This window comes from Salmo salar, chromosome ssa13 (genome assembly GCF_905237065.1).
Source record: "Salmo salar chromosome ssa13, Ssal_v3.1, whole genome shotgun sequence".
Taxonomy (NCBI): domain Eukaryota; kingdom Metazoa; phylum Chordata; class Actinopteri; order Salmoniformes; family Salmonidae; genus Salmo; species Salmo salar.
In genome coordinates this window covers 70,565,550-70,591,952 of record NC_059454.1, presented here as the reverse complement: position 1 = coordinate 70,591,952, position 26,403 = coordinate 70,565,550, and the positions used below count along the sequence as shown (strand labels likewise).

Genomic DNA, 26,403 nt, shown 5'->3' with positions numbered 1-26,403 from the left:
ATTATGGACATAACTGTATATAGTACAATTAAGCCATTTACAGTATTTACAACCTAGCCAAAGAAGCAGTACAACCAAGTGATTGAAGCAAGACGATTTGTTAGGAGCTCCCGAGTGGTGCAGTGGTCTAAGGCACTGCATTTCAGTACTAAAGGGCTCTCTACAGATTCTGGTTCAATTCCAGGCTGTATCACAACCAGCTGTGATTGGGAGTCCCATAGGGCGATGCAGAATTGGCCCAGTGTCATCCGGGTTAGAGTTTGGCTGGGGAAAGCTGTCATTGTAAATAAGAATTTCATGCCAATAATGAAGTGTATTTGCTGCATGGGTTTGATGGTAGATCAATAGTGTTTGTAAAATGTGCACACAGAGGACATTTTTATTCCCCAAAACACTCTTCCAGCCAAGACAGCAATGTTCATCTCCTATTCTTTTATATTGCTCACTTGGTTTGTTTGGTTCATAACTCAATTAAACTGTTGATGAACTGTGAGAGTACACTACAATTTCAAATGGATTTAATGCCAGAGATTCTCAAAGTAGAAGGTGAGATTGATCAATCTTTAAAAAAAATTGGGTGCCTGCAACATCACTTCCTGGAGTAGCTCAAGATGTGCATGTTATGGTTGAGCTCCTCTTGCTCAGACGTTGCATGCATCAACCAATGGTTGCGTGCCACATCATCGATTGTGTCATTGACTGACAGATTGCTATTACATATGATGTGTTTTAGCTGATAGTTAAAATACTTATCCAGGCGTTGCAAGATCTGGCAGGCGTCAGCAACACCTGGGCAGAGGAACGCGCCCATCGTCCTCATGAGACGCCATCTTAATCTACTTCATTTGGCTTCAATGCGCTTTTGAGTCTTCACATAGGAATGAAGCGTGTCACGTGATCGATGGCTTTGTCCATTCATTTATACAGTCATTGAATTATGTTCATGTAAATACAGCCAATTGTGTTTGTCTCCTCGCATCTCAGCTCAAGAGGTTTCCAGTTATATTCCATGTGTACCGAGCTTATTATTGAGGTTATTGTCCATACAGGCTATTCATTTAGGAATTTGTGGGCTACATGTTTTGAGTCTTTGTTGTACCAATTGATTTTACAGAAAGGGATCCTAATGAAAACACAATGAAGTGATGTTTTGCTGTGTGTTCACCTGATGTTTTTATTCATAAATTGAAAAGATAAGGCACTGAAAATAACCTTGTCATCTACATATTTTGGGTAATGCAATAGCTCCCTCTGCTGTACTTTGTCTGAAATAACACCTCACGAGTGCTGAGTCATACAAGCAAACATGTCTTGGGAATATTCCATCAGTATGCTAAGGATCGGTGGGTCTCCTGCGGGACGGTTGAGCTAACGTAGGCTAATGCGATTAGCATGAGGTTGTAAGTAACAAGATCATTTCCCAGGACATAGATATATCTGACATTGGCAGAAAGCTTAAATTCTTGTTAATCTAACTGCACTGTCCAATTTACAGTAGCTATTACAGTGAAAGAATACCATGCTATTGTTTGAGGAGAGTGCACAATTTTGAACTTGAAAAGTTATTAATTAACAAATTAGGCACATTTGGGCAGTCTTGATACAACATTTTGAACAGAAATGCAATGGTTCATTGGATCAATCTCAAACATTGCACATACACTCCTGCCATCTAGTGGTCAAAATCTAAATTGTACCTGGGCTGGAATAATACATTATGGCCTTTCTCTTGCATTTCAAAGATGATGGCACACAAAAAATACAAAAGAACAGTTGTTTTTTTCTCTGTATTATCTTTTACCAGATCTATTGTGTTATTTTCCTACATTTCTTTCACATTTCCACAAACCTCAAAGTGTTTCCTTTCAAATGGTACCAAGAATATGCATATCCTTGCTTCAGGGCCTAAGCTACAGGCAGTTAGATTTGGGCATGTCATTTTATGCAAAAATTGAAAAAAAGGGTCCGATCCTTAAGAGGTTTGAGACAACACAAATATTCATTTATGAAATCAAACTGTTTGGGTTAACAGATATTGCTTCTCAGATATTGTGATATAATTGTGTCCTTTCTAGCACTTTCAAATGGATGATTTCACAGGACTTTGATAAGATTTCAAGTTCCAAATTCAAACTCTGCTTCCGTCACTGGAGATTCAAAAGTTTAAAGTGGCCTCTGTCAGACACTGGTAGAACTACTTGTTTTCTGCCACCTGCACACTCTAAATAAAAGAACAGAGACGTTTTCATATTAGTTTCCATGTTTATTGAGAAAATAGGATAGAACAAAGTCACACTACTGTTATATTGAAAACGACCAATATATTTTCCCGGGTATCCATGGTGGCAGGTAGCCTAGTGCTTAAGAGCATTGGGCCAGTAACCGAAAGGTCGCTGGTTCAAATCCCTGAGCAGACTAGGTGGAAAATCTGTCTGTGCCCTTGAGCAAGGCACTCAACTCAAGTTGCTCTGGATAAGAGCATCTGCTAAATGACTAAATTGTAAAATATCCATGAAAACATTTCCCTTCCATTTACAGACATCAATTATTTACAACTAGATTATGTGCATTACAGTACACATTGCCTCATTCCATCTGTGAGTGTTGTCGCCAACTTCTATCATACATGGTTATGCAATAAAAAAAAGAGTTGGCTGCAGCACATACAGTAAGTAGCCGATGGAATAAGGTTAGTGTACATGGACATGTGTCCACATACAATAGGATTCACTTTGTTCAACTTCCAAATGGACAGCCATTTTTTTTTTTTTTTAGACTTTTCTTTTATTCCCCAGATATGTCTGCTTTAAAATGCAAAACATTCAAGTACACACACTTCCATTCGTCATAGACGTGTTACTTTTATCCTGTTGGAGAAAAGTCCCAGAGGGTTAACTACTGGATATGAGCATGACCAAATCTGACTAGTCATGGTGTGTAGAATCACAGTTTCTGCCATTAACCACTCCAACCTTAATATCTTACATAGGGGTTGTAGGAACATGATGCATTTTCATTTTCTTGCATTAATCAGCACTAGACATCCTATTTCATTGTCACCTCCCCTCAGACATTCCCCCCAAAAAATCCATACAACACCTCCAAACAGGCACAATCAGCATGCACTCAATGAACTTCATTAAAATAAGCAATTATTTCTCAAGTCAATGATGACAACCCAGGAAATGGTGAGAGGCCTGCTAGGTTTCTGTAGCCTATGACTATGAGAATAGCTTGGTGATTTTGGTCTTCCCTGCTAGTCATCCCAATGAAAAATTAAATTCTCATTAAGTATTTGTGTGGCAAATGCAGAAACTGAAATTAGGTTCCAAACAGTTTTATCACCCACATATTCAGTATATCAGTGCTTTTCAGTGAAATGTCAAGACATTCTTGCCTCCTCCCTTTCCCTAGCATTGAAACAATGAGAAAGATTAATAAAGGGACAGTTAAAGATAAGCAACTGTAGATTGATTATTTATAATGGGATAATGAATGAAAACAACCAATGTGTGAAGCAGTATGTGAGCTATTCCTTATCAATGACACCTAGCGTAGCTTTATCAACTAAGAACTCATTCATCATGACACTACACCACATGTATCAACTACTCCTCCTTACCCTTTGCACCGCTTCCGTTAGCATGCCCATTCATGTGCCCATTGGCATTAGCCCCATTAGTGCTCATCTTCCCCTCGGCAGTCAGTCTACGAATGCAGTCGAGGGGGCCCTTCCCTTCGAGTACTGAGGGGTTGCGGTAAGACCCGCCAATGCGGTCCCACAGGGTGAAGTACTGGCCATAGTTGACGTCGAAGAAGAGGTGGTGGTCCGTGTGGTGGGCCGCCCCGTTGACCACCTCCTGTAGTGGTCCGGGCACGCGGTAGTCACCGTCGTGGATAGACACAGTCCAGATATTGACGAATATGTAGAGGGCCAGGTAGAGCACCTTGTGCAGAGGGAAGAGGAAGGGGTAGATGTGGTAGGGCAGACCCTGCAGGAAGCCATCCAGCGGGTGGAAGGCGTGGCTGGCAAACGGGGTGGGGATCTTCCACACATGGTGCGGCTTGTGGAAGTGCTGAGGGGAGGGAACATGCCACAGAGATGATCAATTCAAGTGAACCATATTCAAAAGGAACTGAATGTAGAACATATTTGCTGAGGAACAGATAGCATATAAAACATATGGCCCCGTTTGATCACTTTCAAGTGTGCCAGCGATTGAGGATAGGACCAGCAGACGATAACACACACACTGGTACTGAAGACATAGCACTGGCTTTGTTCTAGCTCCGTACATTACATACACAGGTTCTTAGCAAATACATGTATGCCAAAGAATGTAAGGGAAGAACTGCACATTTGTTAATCAACATTAAGAAAATGTCAACTGCCTTAATCTCAAATGAGACAAATGAGCAGAATGATATGACTTAATATGCAGGATTTGTCTGTCGTTGTGGACTGATCTGTAACTGTAGATCACCAAAATCACTTCTAGAGCAACAATCCACTTTCAATTGACAGTGAAAGGGACCTACCCCGTAGCACAATTCCCCATTGGTAACAAGACTTTGTAATGCTCACCTTGTAAATACTCTTGTGGTGAAGAAACCGATGAATCCAATAGATGCACCCATCCGTGAATAACAAGAAGGAAATCATGCTGAGAAGCACAAAGGGCCAGCCTGAAAAAACAAACCCCCATTAGCATCATAATGACAATCCTGTTAGACAAAGTTGCCTAACAAAATGAACAGTATAAACATTACATTACAGTCCCAGCGTCGGTGAACGCAGCATTGTCTTACCCATGGGAGAATCTTCGACGTGGTCATAGAGCTTGCTGTATCCTCTGACCTCAAGGAAAAATAGCGCCACAGTGGGTATACTGATTATGGGTAGCGAGGTCATGGCGTATTTGATCTCCCGCCGCACCTGGTTCTGAGGACCAACAATGATCTGAGATCAGGGATCAATTCCAATAAATAAATAAAACACATACTGTGTGTGTGTGTGTGTGTGTGTGTGTGTGTGTGTGTGTGTGTGTGTGTGTGTGTGTGTGTGTATGTATATATATATATCCGGATATATATACTGCTCAAAAAAATAAAGGGAACACTTAAACAACACATCCTAGATCTGAATGAAATAAATAATCTTATTAAATACTTTTTTCCTTACATAGTTGAATGTGCTGACAACAAAATCACACAAAAATAATCAATGGAAATCCAATTTATCAACCCATGGAGGTCTGGATTTGGAGTCACACTCAAAATTAAAATGGAAAACCACACTACAGGCTGATCCAAATTTGATGTAATGTCCTTAAAACAAGTCAAAATGAGGCTCAGTAGTGTGTGTGGCCTCCACGTGCCTGTATGACCTCCCTACAACGCCTGGGCATGCTCCTGATGAGGTGGCGGATGGTCTCCTGAGGGATCTCCTCCCAGACCTGGACTAAAGCATCCGCCAACTCCTGGACAGTCTGTGGTGCAACGTGGCGTTGATGGATGGAGCGAGACATGATGTCCCAGATGTGCTCAATTGGATTCAGGTCTGGGGAACGGGCGGGCCAGTCCATAGCATCAATGCCTTCCTCTTGCAGGAACTGCTGACACACTCCAGCCACATGAGGTCTAGCATTGTCTTGTATTAGGAGGAACCCAGGGCCAACCGCACCAGCATATGGTCTCACAAGGGGTCTGAGGATCTTATCTCGGTACCTAATGGCAGTCAGTCTACCTCTGGCGAGCACATGGAGGGCTGTGCGGCCCCCCAAAGAAATGCCACCCTACACCATGACTGACCCAGCGCCAAACCGGTCATGCTTGAGGATGTTGCAGGCAGCAGAACGTTCTCCACGGCGTCTCCAGACTGTCACGTCTGTCACATGTGCTCAGTGTGAACCTGCTTTCATCTGTGAAGAGCACAGGGCGCCAGTGGCGAATTTGCCAATCTTGGTGTTCTCTGGCAAATGCCAAACGTCCTGCACGGTGTTGGGCTGTAAGCACAACCCCCACCTGTGGACGTCGGGCCCTCATACCACCCTCATGGAGTCTATTTCTGACCGTTTGAGCAGACACATGCACATTTGTGGCCTGCTGGAGGTCATTTTGCAGGGCTCTGGCAGTGCTCCTTGATGTGCCATCCTGGATGAGCTGCACTACCTGAGCCACTTGTGTGGGTTGTAGACTCAGTCTCATGCTACCACTTGAGTGAAAGCACCGCCAGCATTCAAAAGTGACCAAAACATCAGCCAGGAAGCATAGGAACTGAGAAGTGGTCTGTGGTTACCACCTGCAGAACCACTCCTTTATTGGGGGTGTCTTGCTTATTGCCTATAATTTCCACCTGTTGTCTATTCCATTTGCACAACAGCATGTGAAATTTATTGTCAATCAGTGTTGCTTCCTAAGTGGAGAGTTTGATTTCACAGAAGCGTGATTGACTTGGAGTTACATTGTGTTGTTTAAGTGTTCCCTTTATTTTTTTGAGCAGTATATATATATATATATATATAAAAGAGAGAGCTAGAGAGAGTTCCTGTGTCCAGTGTCTGTGTTCTTTTGCCCATCTTAATCATTAATTCTATTGGCCAGTATGAGATATGGCTTTTTATTTGCAACTCTGCCTAGAAGGCCAGCATCCCGGAGTTGCCTCTTCACTGTTGACGTTGAGACGGGTACTATTTAATGAAGCTGCCAGTTGAGGACTTGTGAGGTGTCTGTTTCTCAAATTAGAAACTCTAATGTATTTGTCCTCTTGCTCAGTTGTGCACTGGGGCCTCCCACTCCTCTGTCTACTCTGGTTAGAGCCAGTTTACACTGTTCTGTGAAGGGAGTAGTACACAGCGTTGTAAGAGAGCTTCAGTTTCTTGGCAGTTTCTCACATGGAATAGCCATTTCTCAGAACAAGTACAGGCCTCAGTGTAACGCTCATTCCTTCGATGATAAACGCGAATCCGACCATCACCACTGGTGAGACAAAACCACAACTTGTCAGTGAAGAGCACTTTTGGCAGTCCTGTCTGGTCCAGCGACGGTGGGTTTGTGCCCAAAGGCGACATTGTTGCCGGTGATGTCTGGTGAGGACCTGCCTTACAACAGGCCTACAAGCCACCAGTCCAGCCTCTCTCAGCATATTGAGGACAGTCTGAGCACTGATGGAGGGATTGTATGTTCCTGGTGTAACTCGGGAAGTTGTTGTTGCCATCCTTGACCTGTCCCGCAGGTGTGATGTTCGGATGTACCGATCCTGTGCAGGTGTTGTTACACGTGGTCTGCCACTGCGAGGACGATCAGCTGTCCGTCCTGTCTCCCTGTAGCGCTGTCTTAGGCTTCTCACAGTACAGATATTGCAATTTATGGCCCAGGCCACATCTGTAGTCCTCATGCCTCCTTGCAGCATGCTTAAGGCACGTTCACGCAGATAAGCAGGGACCCTGGGCATCTTTCTTTTGGTGTTTTTCAGAGTCAGTAAAGGCCTCTGTAGTGTCCTAAGTTTTCATAACTGTGACCTTAATTGCCTACCATCTGTAAGCTTTTAGTGTCTTAATGACCATTCCACAGGTGCATGTTCATTAATTGTTTATGGTTCATTGAACAAGCATGGCAAACAGTGTTTGAACCCTTTACAATGAAGATCTGCGAAGTTATTTGGATTTATACGAATTATCTTTGAAAGACAGGACCCTGAAAAAGGGAGTTTCTTTTTTTGCTGAGTTTATATTTATTTTATTTTTATTTATTTCACCTTTATTTAACCAGGTAGGCAAGTTGAGAACAAGTTCTCATTTACAATTGCGACCTGGCCAAGATAAAGCAAAGCAGTTCGACACATACAACAACACAGAGTTACACATGGAGTAAAACAAACATACAGTCAATAATACAGTAGAAAAATAAGTCTATATACAATGTGAGCAAATGAGGTGAGATAATGGAGGTAAAGGCAAAAAAAGGCCATGGTGGCGAAGTAAATACAATATAGCAAGTAAAACACTGGAATGGTAGATTTGTAGTGGAAGAAAGTGCAAAGTAGAAATAGAAATAATGGGGTGCAAAGGAGCAAAATAAATAAATAAATACAGTAGGGGAAGTGGTAGTTGTTAGGGCTAAATTATAGATGGGCTATGTATATATATATGGGCAAACGTACAAAATCAGCAGGGGATCAAATACTTTTTTCCCTCACTGTACTTCGTCTTACTGACATTGAGGGAGAGGCTCCGTGGATGGCTCTTTGGATTCGTCTTACTCATTGTTAGAAAAAAAGTCAGATGTTAGGTAATATAATTATTGAATATTATATGATTCCTATAAATAAAATAAATAGCCAATTTGGGTGCATCAATTATCTTAATTTCTCAGAGATAAAATTATAAATCAACAAAATAAATGTTGCAGGAATGATAATCGTATCTGTTGAACAACATAAATGATTTCAGAACAATTTTAGATGGTGGATATCGAAATCCTCTTTCTTGTGTTTGAGGTGGAACAGCCCAATTTGAGCAAGTTGAGGTGACTAAACTGCTTGGAGTAACCCTAGATTGTAAACTGTCATGGTCAAAACATGTTGATACAACAGTAGCTAAGATGGGGAGAAGTCTGTCCATAATAAAGTGCTGCTCTGCCATCTTAACAACACTATCAACAAGGCAGGTCCTACAGGCTCTAGTTTTGTAGCACCTGGACTACTGTTCAGTCGTGTGGTCAGGTGCCACAAAGAGGGACTTAAGAAAATTACAATTGGCTCAGAACAGGGCAGCACGGCTGGCCCTTAAAAGTATCCGGGGAGCTAACATTAATGATAAGCATGTCAATCTCTCATGGCTCAAAGTGGAGGAGAGATTGACTTCATCACTACTTGTTTTTGTAAGAAGTGTTGACTAGCTGAATGCACCGAGCTGTCTGTTTAAAACTCAGCTCAGACACCCATGTATACCCCACAAGACATGCCACCAGAGGTCTCTTCACAATCCCCAAGTCCAGAACAGACTATGGGAGGCGCACAGTACTACATACAGCCATGACTACATGGAACTCTATTCCACATCAGGTAACTGATGCAATCAGTAGAATCAGATTTTAAAAAACAGATACACCACACATGCTTACCAGACCGGACACGTATCGTTCGCGAGCGTTGCAAAATAAATGTACACATACATGTTATTCAATCATTGAACCCACACTGCTCGCGTGTGTCAGCAAGCGTCTGGGTGACCAGGCGATAAAATAGAACTTGGTTCTATTTTTGACTTTCGACGCGCTGCAAGTCCTGCCTCTCCCATCTCCTCATTGGCTTTTAGGAACATATACCCACGTGCCATCTCCTTATTGAGTTTGTTTTGATATTTACACCTGCGTGTCCTAATCGCGTCTGATGTTTTTTAAAATCTGTTAATGTCTGCAAGCCCTGCGACAAGCGACAGAGCCAGTGTAACAGGATTCCACCTTCCTCATATATTGTCCTTTTGCATTTCTTGTATGCGTCTGTAACGGAGAAGTCCATCACTGGCCGCGGGCAGCAAACTCACTCATCTCACTTTCCCTGCTCCGTTTTCAGCTACGTTAGCAATGTGGGTCGACCCACAAGTTAACTTAGCGATCTCAGTTCATACATTACACACATTATTCTTACCTCCCATCAGTAACAGTATGGTATAAGGAATACGCAGACAAGCTTTCATGCAGGTAGGGTAGGTAGCAACACATCTGCCACGCTGATCCTCAACACTGAAGCTCCCCAGGGGTGTGTGCTCAGTCCCCTCCTCTCGTCCCTGTTCACCCACGACTGCATGGCCAGGCACGAATCCAACACCATCATTAAGTTTGCAGACGACACAACAGCGGTAGGCCTGATCACCGACAATGACGAGACAGCCTATAGGGAGGAGGTCAGAGACCTGGCCGGGTGGTGCCAGAATAACAACCTATCCCTCAATGTAACCAAGACTAAGGAGATGAATGTGGACTACAGGAAAAGGAGGACCGAGCACGCCCCCATTCTCATTGACGGGGCTGTAGTAAAGCAGGTTGAGAGCTTCACGTTCCTTGGTGTCCACATCAACAACAAACTAGAATGGTCCAAACACACCAAGACAGTCGTGAAGAGGGCACGACAAAGCCTATTCCCCCTCAGGAAACAAAAACGATTTGGCATGGGTCCTGAGATCCTCAAAAGGTTCTACAGCTGCAACATCGAGAGCATCCTGGCAGGTTGCATCACTGCCTGGTACGGCAATTGCTCGGCCTCCGACCGCAAGGCACTACAGAGGGTAGTGCGTACGGCCCAGTACATCACTGGGGCTAAGCTGTCTGCCATCCAGGACCTCTACACCAGGCGTGTCAGAGGAAGGCCCTAAAAATTGTCAAAGACCCCAGCCATAGACTGTTCTCTCTACTACCGCATGGCAAGCGGTACCGGAGTGCCAAGTCTAGGACAAAAAGGCTTCTCAACAGTTTTTACCCCCAAGCCATAAGACTCCTGAACATGTAATCAAATGGCTACCCGGACTATTTGCATTGTGTGTCCCCCCCCAACCCCTCTTTTACACTGCTGCTACTCTCTGTTTATCATATATGCATAGTCACTTTAACTATATCTACATGTACATACTACCTCAATCAGCCTGACTAACCGGTGTCTGTATGTAGCCTCGCTACTTTTGTAGCCTCGCTACTGTATATAGCCTCGCTACTGTATATAGCCTCCCTACTGTTATTTTTCACTGTCTTTTTAGTGTTGTTTTATTTCTTTACTTACCTATTGTTCACCTAATACCTTTTTTTTGCACTATTGGTTTGAGCCTGAAAGTAAGCATTTCACTATAAGGTTGTATTCGGCGCATGTGACAAATACACTTTGATTTGATTGAAGTGACTTTTATTGTACTTATCAATGTTTGTTCCTGTTCCTCTCTCTCCGTCTCTATAGCTTCCGGGTATGCTGAAAAAAGGACCCGAGCTATGGAAATTGGGCTGGGCTTTGTAGTGCCTGTCCCGAATGGCGGGTTCATATGAATGGGCGTATTGGAAGACACCATGTTAGTACTGATGGGATTCTGTAAATGTGTTATATTGTGCTATATAGTATTATGATAAACCGATTGCAAAGGTTCAATTAATATAATTCATGATATGTTGAGCTGAGTGGAAAATGAAGGCTTTGATGTTGATAATGGCTTAATTAATTAATGAATTTGGTATGATCTGATGGAAGGGGCTTCCCCTACAAAATGAGCCTCTCTTTCAGTTCAAAAGGGGGGGGGGCGTTTTGATGGGGCAGCACTGTTTTAGCTGTCCCCATAATGTATACTTTTGGTGGCAGTACTGTTTATCTTCCGGAATCACTATGTAAATAAACACCCTTGCACAGAAGTACTTTGTGGTTCCGCCATCGTTTTATTTGATAGAGGTTAGATTTTTCAGTTTAGCCTTGTGACCTACTCTACACGACTGCGTCCATGTCCGTGTCCCGTTCCTTGTAAGTGGTAGCTCTAGCCTTTTGCCCAGTCCGGAATCCATGGTTTTTGGATACATTTGGATTGTCACTGTGGGGACGATTTCGTCTCTGCACTTATTTAGGAAGCCCATGACTGATGTGGTAAACTCCTCAATGCCATTGGATGAATCCCGGAACGTATCCCAGTCTGTACTAGCAAAACAGTCCTGTAACCTTGCGTCTACTTCATCAGACCACTTCAGTATTGATTGTGCCACCGGTACTTCCTGTTTAAGCTTTTGTTTGTAAACGGGAAGCAGGACAATAGAGTCGTGGTCAGATTTGTCGAAGGGAGGACAAGGGAGGTCCTTGTATTTGTTTCTGTGAGTAGAATAACATTTGTCTAGAGTTTTGGCGCCCCTAGTGGCACCGGAGATGTGTTTGTAGAAATGAGGTTTTAAGTCTCCCCGCAATAGTTAAACTGTTTCTGGTGGGCAGAGACTTTATCTAGGTGACCGGTTTCTTGTTTGTTTATGGCCCCATACAGTTTGTTGAGAGCCAAAGTGGCATTGGTTTGTGGAGGGATGTAGACAGCCGTGATAATTACGGATTAGAACTCTTGGTACATAAAAGGGTCTCCAACTTAACATGATGTAATTTATATCAGGTAAGCAAAAGCTTGAGATTTGCTTCACATTGGAAGTAGAGCACCAGTTGTTTGTGAAGAGGCACACCCCTCCCCCTTTGGACTTGCCCAAGGCTACCTTCGTCCGATCGTGCCACTGCATGGAGAAACCACTGAGTTCTACATACATAGGCATCCTGCCACATCTCTGCAAGGCATATAATATTGCAGCTTTTCAAGTCTCTCTGATAGGAGACTCCAGGCCCAGGTTGAACGAAGCTCATCCATCTTATTCTCGAGTGACTGGTCAATAGAACGGAGGGGAGTGCCGGTCAATCTTATTTTCGTCTCAATCTCAACAGGATATCGGCTTTTCTACCACATATACACCTGAGGCGTTTTGGTAGCCCATGAAACAAAGGAATGGGGTCCGGTATGAACAAGGGAACAGCTGAGTCGGAATTTAATTTCAGATTTGAAGTCTAAAGCGAGGTTAGTAACTGTCGATCTGATGTCTAGAAGTGCTTGCCGGTCATATGTGATAATAGTATGAACTTTCTGTAAAAAAAGTAAAGATTTTTAAAAATGAAATTACATTTTTAAATCACTAAATAAAGTCGGGTTGGAACTCGAAAGATGTCGCCCTTCTCCGTCGGCGCCATCATTGACAAAACACTTGGGAAGAAAGAATAGTAACCAGTAAGAAGTAAGAAGCAAATGCCAACTCAAGTAGTAGCCTAACCTTACAGTATGTCAATAAACCTTCCTGGATGCTATTCAAAATATATAGTTTGTCGCAGTTCAACTGCATACAACTATATTGTGGCCTGGTCCCAGATCTTTTTGTGTTCTCTTGCCAAGTCCTACAGGTGTTGTGACGTTTAACAAGATCTGGGACCAGGCTACAAGTATTGAGTATTATAAAGAAGGACATACCTTTAGAAACTGTGGATGTTTCATGAGGTTGTGGTCAAAGATGAAGTGGTAGCTCAGCCACCCCAGGCCCAGGTAGAGGACTGCGGCTCCCAGGTTGGTGACTACCAACAGGCTGATGATCTGGCGCAGCGCCCCGTCTTCAGGCCACGACGACGGGTACACGTAGGGGGTGAGGACATAGTGGTCGGCGACATTCAGCACAAGATCCATGTCTGAATCTGCCAAGTTGACAAGTAATGGCTTTGAGCATAGCCTTCTAGACTCCTCCTCTCAAGTAGCCTATCCTACCCACAAATCACAAGTGACAAATCATTTCTCACTTCTCAAAACCACAGAAAAGGCTCAGACACAGAGAAGGCTCAGATACAGAGAAGGCTCAGATACAGAGAAGGCTCAGATACAGAGAAGGCTCAGACACAGAGAAGGCTCAGACACAGAGAAGGCTCAGGTTTTGAGAAGTGACAAATTCGCAGATGTAGCAGACAATGTCATAAATGATTTGTGGGTAGAATTGACTTCTTGAGAGTGACACATGACATGTAAACTGGACATGGCTTATGGACAGGGTGGGTAGTCAACTAGTCAATGTTAGATCTATAGGCTATATCAATCATATTTTCATAATACATATACAGTAGTGGTTTACTAGGGCTGGGCGGTATACTGTATTTTACTATATACCGGTATTGATGCATGGACCGGTTTGGGTTTTTACTTTACCTTCTATAAATGTAGTTGAATGTTTGGTTTGTTAAAATGTGATATGCCGTGTGTAACGTCCATTTTTATAGTTTACTCCGCTACTTGAGTCATCCCTCTCCGTTCTCTCTCTCCACGGCGCTTTCCACACAGACCTAGTCCCACCCCGTCACTCAAGGAGCGCATTTGTTGTTGTTTGACCACGAGACACTTGCGTTCAGTCTGCATGGTCAATGCAGCACATGCAACACTGTTGATGACAACAATATTGTTTCCAATTTGATCTTAATATATATCCACTAGCGTTCTATAATTACAATATTACATCTGCAAAAGTTTGTATTTTCTTAGCAAGTTAAGCTAAATCGTGTTAACCACTAATACTAATCGCTAGTTAGCTGGCTAGCTAATAAAAGTACTGAGTCAGAGCAAATGTAGCTAGCTGGTGGAGGCCTAAATCAGCATGTTGTTTGTGCAACAGTATCTTCTAAATCAAAGAGGAATTGGCGAAGCATGAATTTGTTGGCTATATGAATAAAGATTTACACGGAACATCACTTTGGTTCCTACCCTCACAATAACTCGTCCATGGAATTTTCATTCGTTGTCATGTCAAAGAACACTGTATTCAAAGTGCCCACTATAGATTTATATTCTAACTATTATAATGATAATAAATTATAATAAACATTCTATTTCCATGATTCCAAAAGTTCACCCAAGTGTTTTGATCTAAATTGCAATTGCAACATTTGGTTAAAAATAACGCCTAGTATTTTTGCCCATAACGTGGCAGTGTGGAAATGATCTCAAATGAGTGCAGGAAATGCAAGTTGAAGTTGAATTGAACAGTATTTTATTTTACCTTCATTTAACTTGGCAAGTCAGTTAAGAACAAATTCTTATTTACAATGACGGCCTACCGGGGAACAGTGGGTTAACTACCTTGTTCAGGGGCAGAACGACAGATTTTTACCTTGTCAGCTCGGGGATTCGATCCAGCAACCTTTCGGTTACTGGCCCAATGCAGTGGGTTAACCACTAGGCTACCTGCCACCCCAAGTATAAAACAATCCGAATGGAGAAAGACCCATTGAAATAATTTAGAATATATGTGTTGCCACCCTAGGGTCACGCACTACTCATAAAGAAAATGTGGAACTTTTATTAATCAAAAACATCAAATACCATCAAATACGTCACACCGTCAAAAATTGGAAAAATATCATATATGATATGAGATTTTGGCCTTATCGCCCAGCCCTATGTGTTACTAGAACTCAGATAACGTACAGTAAATAACAGTATGATAAATGGGAGGCAGGCCTAGTACTGTAGGTGTTTTTGGGGGAATGCTACTGACGACGGGTACACGTAGGGGGTGAGGACATAGTGGTCGGCGACATTCAGCACAAGATCCATGTCTGAATCTGCCAAGTTGATAAGTCATGGCTTTGAGCATAGCCTTCTAGAGTCCTCCTCTCAAGTAGCCTATCCTACCCACAAATCACAAGTGACAAATCATTTCTCAAAACCACAGAGAAGGCTCAGACACAGAGAAGGCACAGACACAGAGAAGGCCGCATGTGCACACTCCCTCAAATCATTTGGAGAAAATATCCTTTCTATTATATTCAGCTATGTTCAATTGTATTCTTCATACTATAAAATAATGCCACGGAATCCTAAGCAAATCTTGTCTGCTAAATGAACTAGTGTAGCCCACAGCTATATGGCATAGCCACATCAGGACCTAACGTAAGGACAACTCAGAGTATGCTATTCTGTTCTTCTTAAATAGACTACATTTTCTTCATATCATCTTTCTTTAGACCCAAATGGTGATGTTCCAAAGGTCTGCATCAGTGGCTTGTAGGCTATGTGTGGAAGCCAGGAGATGCTAAATGTGTTTATGTTAATTAACGGTCAATTACCGTGAGACCGGCAGTTATTTTCTTGACAATCACCGGCTGACAAAATGTCATGACCACCACAGCCCTACTCAAGACCGCTCATGCTGTAAACACAGCCCAGTTAAAAGTGAATGGCACAGATTCATATATCGCAATGGTCTATTTGCATATAGGTCTACTGCAGCTCTGATTGGTTATGCCGCACCGGTCTGTGTAGAGTATGGGCTGAGTCGTGCATTTCAGTACAATAGAATCCTACTCGAATGGGTTCTGCCTACAACAAAATCTCTTGCATAGTTTGTTTTGTTTCGGTATGTTGCATTGAAAGTGGCTAATATGGCGTTGATTTTATCACAATTCCCACAGTAAAGGGAAACGTTGATAATGTTAACTAAGAGGGAAAACTCTAGTAAGTTGAGTATAGTTCAATGTCATGCTTCTCTGTGTGGCTGATATTTCTTCTGCGGCAGTCCTGGGGGAGTTTGTTATCACCGAAAATTACTGATGGCTGCAACTGTGATAAAGTCGGCTAAAACAGTGTACAGTAAGTGTATATTTTGCATTTGTGAAAGTATTTTGATGTGGTATGAAAGTAAAGGGCTTTATGTTCCTAAAAAGGTATTGCAATTGAGAATCGATTCACATTTTGAGTGAGTATTAAGCTGTGTTGGCTGCCAGAGCCAGTCTACCTCTGAAAATAACAATAGGTCCTTGGACCTTTTAGGAGTAACAGTAGGCTACTTAAGAGTACATCTTGGGCTATGTAGGATCTAGGAAACCCACTACAAATTACGAATACATTCCCAAGTAGGTTTGACATCTCAATCCAATAGAATGAATTAGTGTTCATTAAATAGTCTACATACTTTTACAAGTGTATCAATAAAGGCCCCATGTACCCATTTAGCACACTACCATATTTGGCCTCAAACAAAAAAAGTGAATTGCATTGTGTACATTATTTTATAGATAGACAGAATCAATTGAAAACATATCACATCATAATACGTGAACACGTTTCAGATAAGTGATATTCGTGTAATATGTGCTAACACATTGTAGCTTATCTACCCCCCCAAAAATATGACTTAATTGCCATTAATCCCCATTCTACATATGCGCTCATGGCAAATCCCAATGTAATGTCCTACAACGCATCTAAACGCACAACTTTATCGCTGATTTGTAATGTTAGCTACATACATTTACATTTTAGTCATTTAGCAGACGCTCTTATCCAGAGCGACTTACAGTAGTGAATGCATACATTTCATACATTTACATAAACAAATATGTATTGTAATCATATTGTAGAGTTACATACCTGACCCAGTTGTCCACTATACCAAGCCACTTGATAAGAAGTAAAATGTCATCAAACTATAGGTACTCGGGTAACCAATCTGCAACTCCCTGTTTAAAGAAACAACTACGTAATTGCACACATATCCAATGGAAAGGTACTTCCTTGTCACGAAAGGGCTACATCTTTCGTTTGATTGGACAAATGCCTGATGTGATCATGGCGCGACGAATTTTTAGAGGTGAATTTAAAGAGACATGACTATATACACGGTTATGAAACGTCGGTATTACTAAATGAATTAACAACGTCTGCGCCAAACTATCAAAACAGCTGTTTCATATAGCGTGGCATATGCATAAAGTAATAGTCCACTTATTACCCTCTGACATCATAAGCTAAGAAAGACGCAATATGGAACATTTGGGTGTATTCCATCTACAAAATTCCTATATGATTATTAGTGATTTTTTTCCAATAGGATAACTTTTTTCCTATTGGAAATAAAAAAAGTAATCATACTGGATCCTATAGGGTTCTCGCAGTCCTATAGATCGGCGCACAATTGGCCCAGCATTGTCCGGGTTTGGCCGGTGTAGGTCATCGTTGTAAATGATTGGGCGGCAGGTAGCCTAGTGGTTAGAGCGTTGGGCCAGTAACCTTTAAAGGTTGCTAGATCGAATCCCCGAGCTAACGAAGTAAAAATATCTAATTCTGCCGCTGAATAAGGCAGTTTAACCCATTGTTCCCTGGTAGGCCGTCATTGTAAATAAGAAATTGTTCTTAATTAACTGACTTGACTAGTTAAATAAATTAAAAAAAGAATTTGTTCATCACTGACTTGCATAGTCAAATAAAGGTTAAAAATTTAAAATATAGGCTTTTGTGTAACCGGTATCAGAATTCTATTGTTTCCTATTGGGAATCAAAAGTAATATTATTGGACCCTATATGATTCTCGCGATCCAATATTTTGTATCACCTCCAACAGAATCCTAAAAGTAATCCGATTGGATCCAATAGATTTTTGATAAGTACTGTAGGATTTTGTCACCCCAATCAGAAACTTTTTTTCTTAATTGAACCCATTAAATTATAGTCTGTTGTCATTAGTTACAGCACAATACAACATGAATTACAGCATTTTCAACCACAGTTCTATACTGAAAACAAATATAAATGCAACATGTAAAGTGTTTCATGAGCTGAAATAAAAAATCCCAGAAATGTTTTATACGCACAAAAAGCTTATTTCTCTCCAATTTTGTGCACAAATTAGTTTAAATCCCTGTTAGTGAGCATTTCTCCTTTGCCAAGATAACCCATCCACCTGATTAAACAACTGATTAAACAGCATGATCATTACACAGGTGCACCTTGTGCTGGTGACAATAAAAGGCCACTCTAAAATGCAACCGGCCTCACAACTGCAGATCTGTGTAACCACGCCAGCCCAGGATCTCCACATCCTGCTTCTTCACCTGCGGGATCGTCTGAGACCAGCTACCCAGACAACTGCTGAAACTGAGGAGTATTTATGTCTGTAATAAAGCCCTTTTGTGGGGAAAAACTCATTCTGATTTTCTGGCCCTGGCTCCCCAGTGGGTGGGCTTATGCTCGCCCAGGCCCACCAATGGCTGCGCCCCTGCCCCGTTATGTGAAATACATAGATTAGGGCCTAATGAATGTATTTCAATTGACTCATTTCCTTATACGAACTGTAACTCAGTAAAACTGTTGAAATTGTTGCATGTAACGTATTCATTTTTGTTCAGTATATATTAATTTCTGTTTTATTCACCTGTAAGAAAGCCTTTCCCTTTAAGAGTGACTGATGACTCACAGCTAGCATGAGCTAGCAGTGTTTATTAGCCTAACCAGAGAGGAAGACGTAAAGAGAGAGGCACAACTCGGTGGAAAATCTGTTTCCCTCCAGCAGGTGGCATGTTTTTACCGTTTTTCCGCCCACCAATCAAGCAGTTTTTGTATGGAGGTCAATGAGAGTCTTGAATTTGTTCAACAAAACAGTAAATGGTTTATTTGATTGAATCAAAGTTTTGTTATACTTAGGTTGCTACGAGTGTACTGATATAACTAGGACATGTGATATCACAGCAACTTTGAGAAAAACTATATCGGAGTTGTCTCGAGATGGCTATGCATATTCATGGCATGAGGCTAGTAGCATAGTGTCAGGCCGTTGATGTCAACAACCCTAATTGAATATTCAAAAAGTATTAAAATAATGAGATGTATCCACCAATCCAAAGCCAGGATAGGCGGGTGCTAGACAGCCTGCCGTGCTGCTTTGTGGACAACGACTCCCATTGTTAGGGCGGAGAGACAAGTATCTTGTCAGTATATCCATAATCTTTGGCCTAACGCCCAAGTTCATTAGTAGTGGAAAGACATAGGAAGAAGAGAGATCATGATACTGAAAGCAGTTGAGTCTAGTAAAGAAAGCACAAAGAGGGCCAAGGTCGGAAGAAAGAGTAATAATGTGTCAGAGTGGAAAGGGGTGAAGGTGTTTGATGAGACCACAGGGCCTCATTTACACCCTATCCCGACTAACCAATGCTGTAGAGAAAGAGATAGGTGAAGTCAAACTAGCCTGGTTCATTGGAAAATGTAGATTGCTGGTAGACAGGATCAGCAAGGGAAGATTCTGCAAATGAAAAAGCTTAATGGGAATAAGATTAAAAGCCATGACCCTGGTGGTTATGCTAGGTCAAGGGGAGTCATCACTGGGGACCCAATATGTTTATCCATAGATGATATATAAAAAAAATGTGAAGGGAGGCAGAGTGATTGAGGCCAAAAGGTTGATCAGTAGAAAAGAGGGTCAAAGAACTGACAGCTATCAGTGCTGCTGAGGTTTGAGAAAGTTTTGCTTGGAAAAGTACCAATAGGATTCCTTAGGTTCAATGTCAGAAAAATGTGTCCCCTCCCCATTATGGTGTTTTGAATGTCAAATAATGGGACGTGTAGCTGATCAGTGTAAAGGAAAGAAAACGTGCCAAGTGTGGAGGGGAACATGATTCTGGTGAATGTGGGAGCAATGTGAAGGTTAAGTATTGTAATTGTGGGGGGAAACATTTGGTGGATGCCAGGTGCAGAGAGAATATAGAGAGGCTCAGAGATATAGAATCAGTCATGATGTATCATATGCAAAGGCTGTAAAACAGATTGGTGGAACTACAGTGCAGACTGATGGAGCTTCCATGGCTGCCCTTGTACTAAGTGTACTTGTACATGTGTCTGTGCAGAGAATCTCAGTTCTAACATTATTCAACTATTTTATCCTTCACTGTGCATGAATGCAAGAACTGTGAGTACAGTATTTGTTTCCTTATGTTTCCTGATGAAGTTGTCAATGTTTTTGTCATATTTTTCGTCATTGTACAGCATTTTATGCACTCATTTTTATGCTAGCTGAGCAACTACTGTCAGCCACATTTTGCCTGTTAGCTGACTAGCTAGCTTACGTAACAGATGTGATCTTTACGCTCTCTTGCATTGCGTAATAAAGAAAAGAAGGCCAGCCAATGTCCCAGTTGATCTGTAGTTTATTCATTTGCATGTCAATATCTGACTGGGGTTATATCAACAATTATAACAATGACAAAAACATGAGAACACACAATATCTGCAAGTACCTGCAACAATAATCAAAGGACAGCACATCAGATGTGCATAGCTCAATGATGTTGATGGTTGTTGATTCTATCATGGAAACAACTGTGCATTAGCAGGGAGCTAATCCGACCATTACATTTAGAACATGCTAACTAACTTGCTCGTACAGCAATAAGATACAATGCCTTCAGAAAGTATTCATACCCTTTGACTTATTCCACATTTTGTTGTGTTACAACCTGAATTCAAAATGTATTAAATTCCTAATTTCTTCTCTCATTCATCTACACACAATACCCCATGACGACAAAGTGAAAACATGTTTTTAGAAATGTTAACAAATTTATTGAAAATTAAATACAGATTACTCATTTACATAAGTATTCATAGACTTGAGTCAACGATACTTTGTAGAAGCACCTTTGGCAGAAATTACAGCTGTGAGTCTTTCTGGGTAAAGGCGTCAGCATGCTACAGTTTGGCTGGCGCAAAGCTGAAATCAGCTAGCCAAATGGAATGAGTATGCTCACACACACCCTTAAAAGACCTTCGCTTGAAAAACAAGAAAAAAAGTGCCAATAGTACTGTTTGTCCATTTTGAGACACCATAGCCAGTATACACTTCCTCAAAATAGTCAGAATTAATCTAAGCTAACTCAAGAAATCTGTCATTATTTTTTACTTTTTTGCCAAAGAGCTCTTAGTCATGCAATTTTACATCTAAGATGTTTGGTGCAGTATTTTTCAATTAAAAAAATGTGCATGAAAACAAGTCATCCATCCCTCATTGATTGACAACAAAGACTTTATTGAAGAATCCGTACTGTTAACCAATCATCGACAAAGGGGTGTAGACTTTGGCTCCGAACTTCGGCTTGCCTTCAGAAAAATGTCATGTGCCCGAGCAGACAAAAAAAGTCCAAAACGATCAAGAACATCACAAAATGTCATTAAAATATACTGTAAGCACGAACTCTACAAAACTGTTTAAGCTGGGAAGCATGCGGACGACTTAAGCCTCAAAGAGCTTTCCACACCTGGATTGTGCAGCATTTGCCCTTTACTCTTTTTAAAATTCTTCAAGCTCTGTCAAATTGTTTGTTTTTCATTGCTAAACAACCAGGTCTTGCCATATATTTTCAAGTAGATTTAAGTCAAAACTGTAACTCTGCCTCTCAGGAACATTCACTGTCTTCTTGAAGCAACTCCAGTGTAGATTTGGCCTTGTGTTTTAGGTTATTCTCCGACTGAAAGGTGAATTCATCTCCCAGTGTCTGGTGAAAAGCAGACTGAACCAGGTCTTCCTCTAGGATTTTGTCTGTTCCTGGCTCCATTCCAATTCTTTTTTTATACTGAAAAACTCCCCAGTCCTTAATGATTATAAGCATACCCATAACATGATGCAGCCACCACTATGCTTGAAAATATGGAGAGTGGTGTTCAGTAACGTGTTGTATTGGATTTGCCCCAAACATAACACTGTTTTCAGGGCAAAAAGTTAATTGCTTTGCCACATTTTTTGCAATATTATTTTAGTGCCTTGTTGCAAACAGGATGCATATTTTTGGAATATTTTTATTCTGTACAGGCTTCCTTTTTTCACTCTGTCAATTAGGTTAGTATTGTGGAGTAACTACAATATTGTTGATCCATCCTCAGTTTTCTCCTATCACAGACATTAAACTCTGTAACTGTTTTAAAGTCACCATTGGCCTCTTGGTGAAATCCCTGAGCGGTTTCCCTCCTCTCCGGCAACTGAGTTAGGAAGGACACCTGTATGTTTGTAGTGACTGGGTGTATTGATACACCATCCAAAGCGTAATGAATCACTTCCCCATGCTCAAAAGAATATTCAGTGTCTGCTTTTTGTATTTGTACCCATCTACCAATACATGCCCTTATTTGTGAGGCATTGGAAAACCTCCTTGGTCTTTGTTATTGAATCTGTGTTTTAAATTCATTGCTTGCCTGAGGGACCTTATAAATAATTGTATGTGTGGTGTACAAGGAAGAGGTAGTCATTCATACATCATGTTAAACACTATTATTGCACACAGTGAGTCCATGTAACTTATTATATGACTTGTTAAGCACATTTTTACTCCAGGAACTTATTTAGGCTTGCCATAACAAAGGGGTTGAATACTTATTGACTTAGGACTTTTCAGCCTCTCATTTTTCTATTGATTTGAAAGAAAATCTAAAAACATAATTCCACTTTGACATTATGGGGTATTGTGTGTAGGCCAGTGACAAAAAAAAGAATCTAAATTTAATCAATTTCAAAATTCAGGCTGTAACACAACAAAATATGGTAAAAGTCAAGGGGTGTGAATACTTTCTGAAGGAACTGTACATACAAAGCACATCACTGGAAGCCCCTAATATTTAACGGGTACTGTACACATACAGTATATATACACATCAAGAAATGTACATAGTGAACTCGTAAATAGTGTTGTGTCTTTAGGGCACCATTAAACTGAAGACATGTTTATCAATTAACTCCCTGTAATTATTATCACGCGATTAAACTGATTAATCATTTAATTGTAATTAACTAGGAGATCGGGGCACCAAGGAAAATATTCAGATTACAAAGTTATAATTTTCCTAATTTAACTTTCCTATATTATAACATTATATATTATATTATAGGCCGATTATCTTCTGGTTTAAATGGTGTATTTTACCTCGCGTCCAGTCTCATTCCAAACGTCGTAAATTGTTGTATCTGCATGAATCCAGCCTTTACTAAAATCATCCATACATCAATTGTCTTAAAATCATTTATTTACTAAACTCACAGAAAGCATACAAACAGTAATTATCGTCACAAAGAATTGGTAATTGGTAAAGAATTACTCTACCAATTCTTTGTGACGATAATTATTGTTTAGGGCGAGAAGGTAGAGACAACAGTACATCACACATGACTGAGTCTTTGAATGAAGAGAATGAGATAAAACTGTGCTTAATTTTAAGAAGTTATTTGGCCACTTTAGTTGTGATACAAACCTTACTAAAACATATAGGCCTATGGGCTAGGCTACATGAGGTGTGCAACTATGATTCAAACAAGTCACAAAAAAGGCATTGTTTCTTATGCTGGGCATCATTCACAAGTGATATTATATAATTCACAAGTGATAGGCTAATATTGTCACCCATCAGACTATTCTTAATTTAACCTTGTCTTTATATATACACACACTAAATAATATATGTGTGACATTTGTTATGATTTAGAATGGATCCTTATCATGCACCTGTATCAAAACAGGGGCAGTGGGAAAAAATAAATACATATCATCTATGCACTTAAATAGCGAATGGAGGAGGCTTTTCCACGTGGTTTATTTTCATGCCAGCCAGGTAGGCTATATTCCTGTTGTAAATATAAGCAATGTGCTTAATATTAGGAAAGTTGAGAAATAAATATAGTAAGCCTAACCTATAGAAAGCTCCTCTTTTTATTAGCAGCCATCACTTGTTTTCTCCCACAATTGCATAGCCTATAGAAATGTTGCCCAACATGAGCTCATTGGCTCTCAAAGTGTTTCATTAGATTTTCAAAGACATTTGCATTGATGTCAAAGTGATTAGAGGGGCAATAGTGCTGAGTACCAGGCAGTTACCGTGACTAAACGGTCATGTGGAATTTGACTTCTTTCATGACTATGGTCACCGCAAAAGTGTGACTGCATCTAGGGTATGACGCAAGGTTAAATGTAGTTCCTCAGTTAGGTGGTTAACAGATTTTTGTACTCCGACGTCCTTTGGTAGGTGGAGGGAGTCTGGAAGGGCATCTAGGAATCTAGGGTTTAAGCAGATTATTTGTTGCGATTGCAAATGTAATAAAATGGTGGTTCGATAGTTCAGGATTATGAGGAAAAACGTTTAGATCTACAATATTTATTCCATGTGACAAAACTAGGTCCAGGGTATGACTGCGGCAGTGAATAGGTCCAGAGACATGCTGGACAAAACCCATTGAGTCGATGATGGCTCCGAAAGCCTTTTGGAGTGGGTCTGTGGACTGAATATTAAAGTCAGCAAAAATGTGAATATTATCTGCCATGACTACAAGGTCCGATAGGAATTTAGGGAACTCAGTGAGGAACGCTGTATATGGCCCAGGAGGCCTGTACGTGATTGAGTAGACTGCATAGATTTCATGAGTAGAAGCTCAAAAGACAAAAACCAAGTTCGATTTTTTTTTGTAAATTAAATTTGCTATCGTAAATGTTAGCAACACCTCTGCCTTTGCGGGATGCGTGGGGGATATGGTCACTAGTGTAACCAAGAGAGGCCTCATTTAACCCAGTAAATTTATCAGGCTTAAGCCATGGTTTATTTTCAAAAATGTATTTAACTAGGCAAGTCAGTTAAGAACAAATTCTTTTTTACAATGACAGCCTAGGAACAGTGGGTTAACTGCCGTGTTCAGAGGAAGAACGACATAATTTTACCTTGTCAGCTCGGGGATTCAATCTAGCAACCTTTTGGTTACTGGCCCAATGTTCTAACCACTAGGCTACCTGCCACCCCAGTTAGGCCAATCACATCAAGATTATGATCAGTGATTAGTTCATTGACTATAACTCCCTTGGAAGTGAGGGATCTAACATTAAGTAGCCTTATTTTGAGATGTGAGATATCACAATCTCTTTCAATAATGACGGGAATGGAGGAGATTGCGAACAATGCCATGTTTAGTTTTGCCCAACCGAGATCGAGGCACAGACAGTCTCAATGGGCATAGCTGAGCTGACTGCACCCTGCTAGTGTGGACTGCACCCTGCTGCCTGGCCTGCACCCTGCTGCCTGGCCTGCACCCTGCTGCCTGGCCTGCACCCTGCTGCCTGGCCTGCACCCTGCTGCCTGGCCTGCACCCTGCTGCCTGGCCTGCACCCTGCTGCCTGGCCTGCACCCTATCTCATTGTGGAGCTAGAGGAGTTAGAGCCCTGTCTATGTTGATAGATGAGATGAGAGCACCTGTCCAGCTAGGATGGAGTCCTTCACTCCTCAGCAGGCCAGGCTTCGTCCTGTTTGTGGATGAGTCCCAGAAAGGGGGCCAATTATCTACAAATTCTATCTTTTGGGAGGGGCAGGAAACAGTTTTCAACCAGCGATTGAGTTGTGAGACTGATGTAGAGAGTCTCAGGTCAAGTTTCAATTCCAACAGGTCAAGTTTCAATTCTCACCTGACTTGAGGAAAGGCTAGACAGTAGACTGCAGACTTTCGAATGGGCTGCTTCAGGAAGTACTACGTACAGCTGATCTTGGGGATGGGTATAGAAAATATTTATGACAACTCACTGCAATTGTGGGTATACTCTCCCATTTTTGTATTAGGCTGTATCACATCCGGCCATGATTGGGAGTCCCATAGGGAGTCGCACAATTGGCCCAGCATTGTCCAGGTTTAGCCGGGGATAGGCCGTCAATGTAAATAAGAATTTGTTCTTAACTGACCTGCCTAGGTAAATAAAGGTTACATTTAGGTAAAATGCATTTACCATGAGTTGGCATTCCATGCACGCTATCAGCAACCAATTAAATAGAATAGTTATCATCCAATTCTCACCTGGGGCCTCCTTTAAACTGTTGCAAAAATGTAACACTAAATATCTCTATGCGCCATTTCTGAAAAGACTGCGCCCGTACGAAAATATTAAGATTTATAAACTTGGAGCATGCCATACCTATGCATGTTTCCCGTTATAAATCAAACCTGTCGTAAAACGCCCATCATTCACCTTTTATGGTGACAATAATGCCTTTATTTGCTGTATACTTTGGAAGTATTGGAATTAGACCAAGGCAGTATCTAAAT

The 26,403-nt window shown here is 41.2% G+C and overlaps 1 protein-coding gene and 1 non-coding gene across 5 annotated transcripts; both read right to left on the bottom strand.

Annotated features, from left to right (window-relative positions):
• Positions 1-2,242: 2,242 nt before the first annotated feature.
• sc5d (sterol-C5-desaturase) lies at positions 2,243-17,093 on the bottom strand. Of its 4 annotated transcripts, none has more exons than XM_045692178.1 (5): positions 16,950-17,093; positions 13,014-13,231; positions 4,810-4,960; positions 4,586-4,686; positions 2,243-4,076 (listed from the first exon to the last, which is right to left on the bottom strand). In XM_045692178.1, exons 2-5 carry the CDS (start codon positions 13,221-13,223, stop codon positions 3,609-3,611), a joined length of 930 nt encoding a protein of 309 aa, XP_045548134.1. In that variant the 5' UTR covers positions 13,224-13,231; positions 16,950-17,093; the 3' UTR covers positions 2,243-3,608.
• On the bottom strand, positions 4,206-4,345 carry LOC123726263 (small nucleolar RNA SNORA57). Its single transcript, XR_006758654.1, has one exon. It is a non-coding gene; the product is annotated as a small nucleolar RNA SNORA57 (small nucleolar RNA).
• Positions 17,094-26,403: the final 9,310 nt, after the last annotated feature.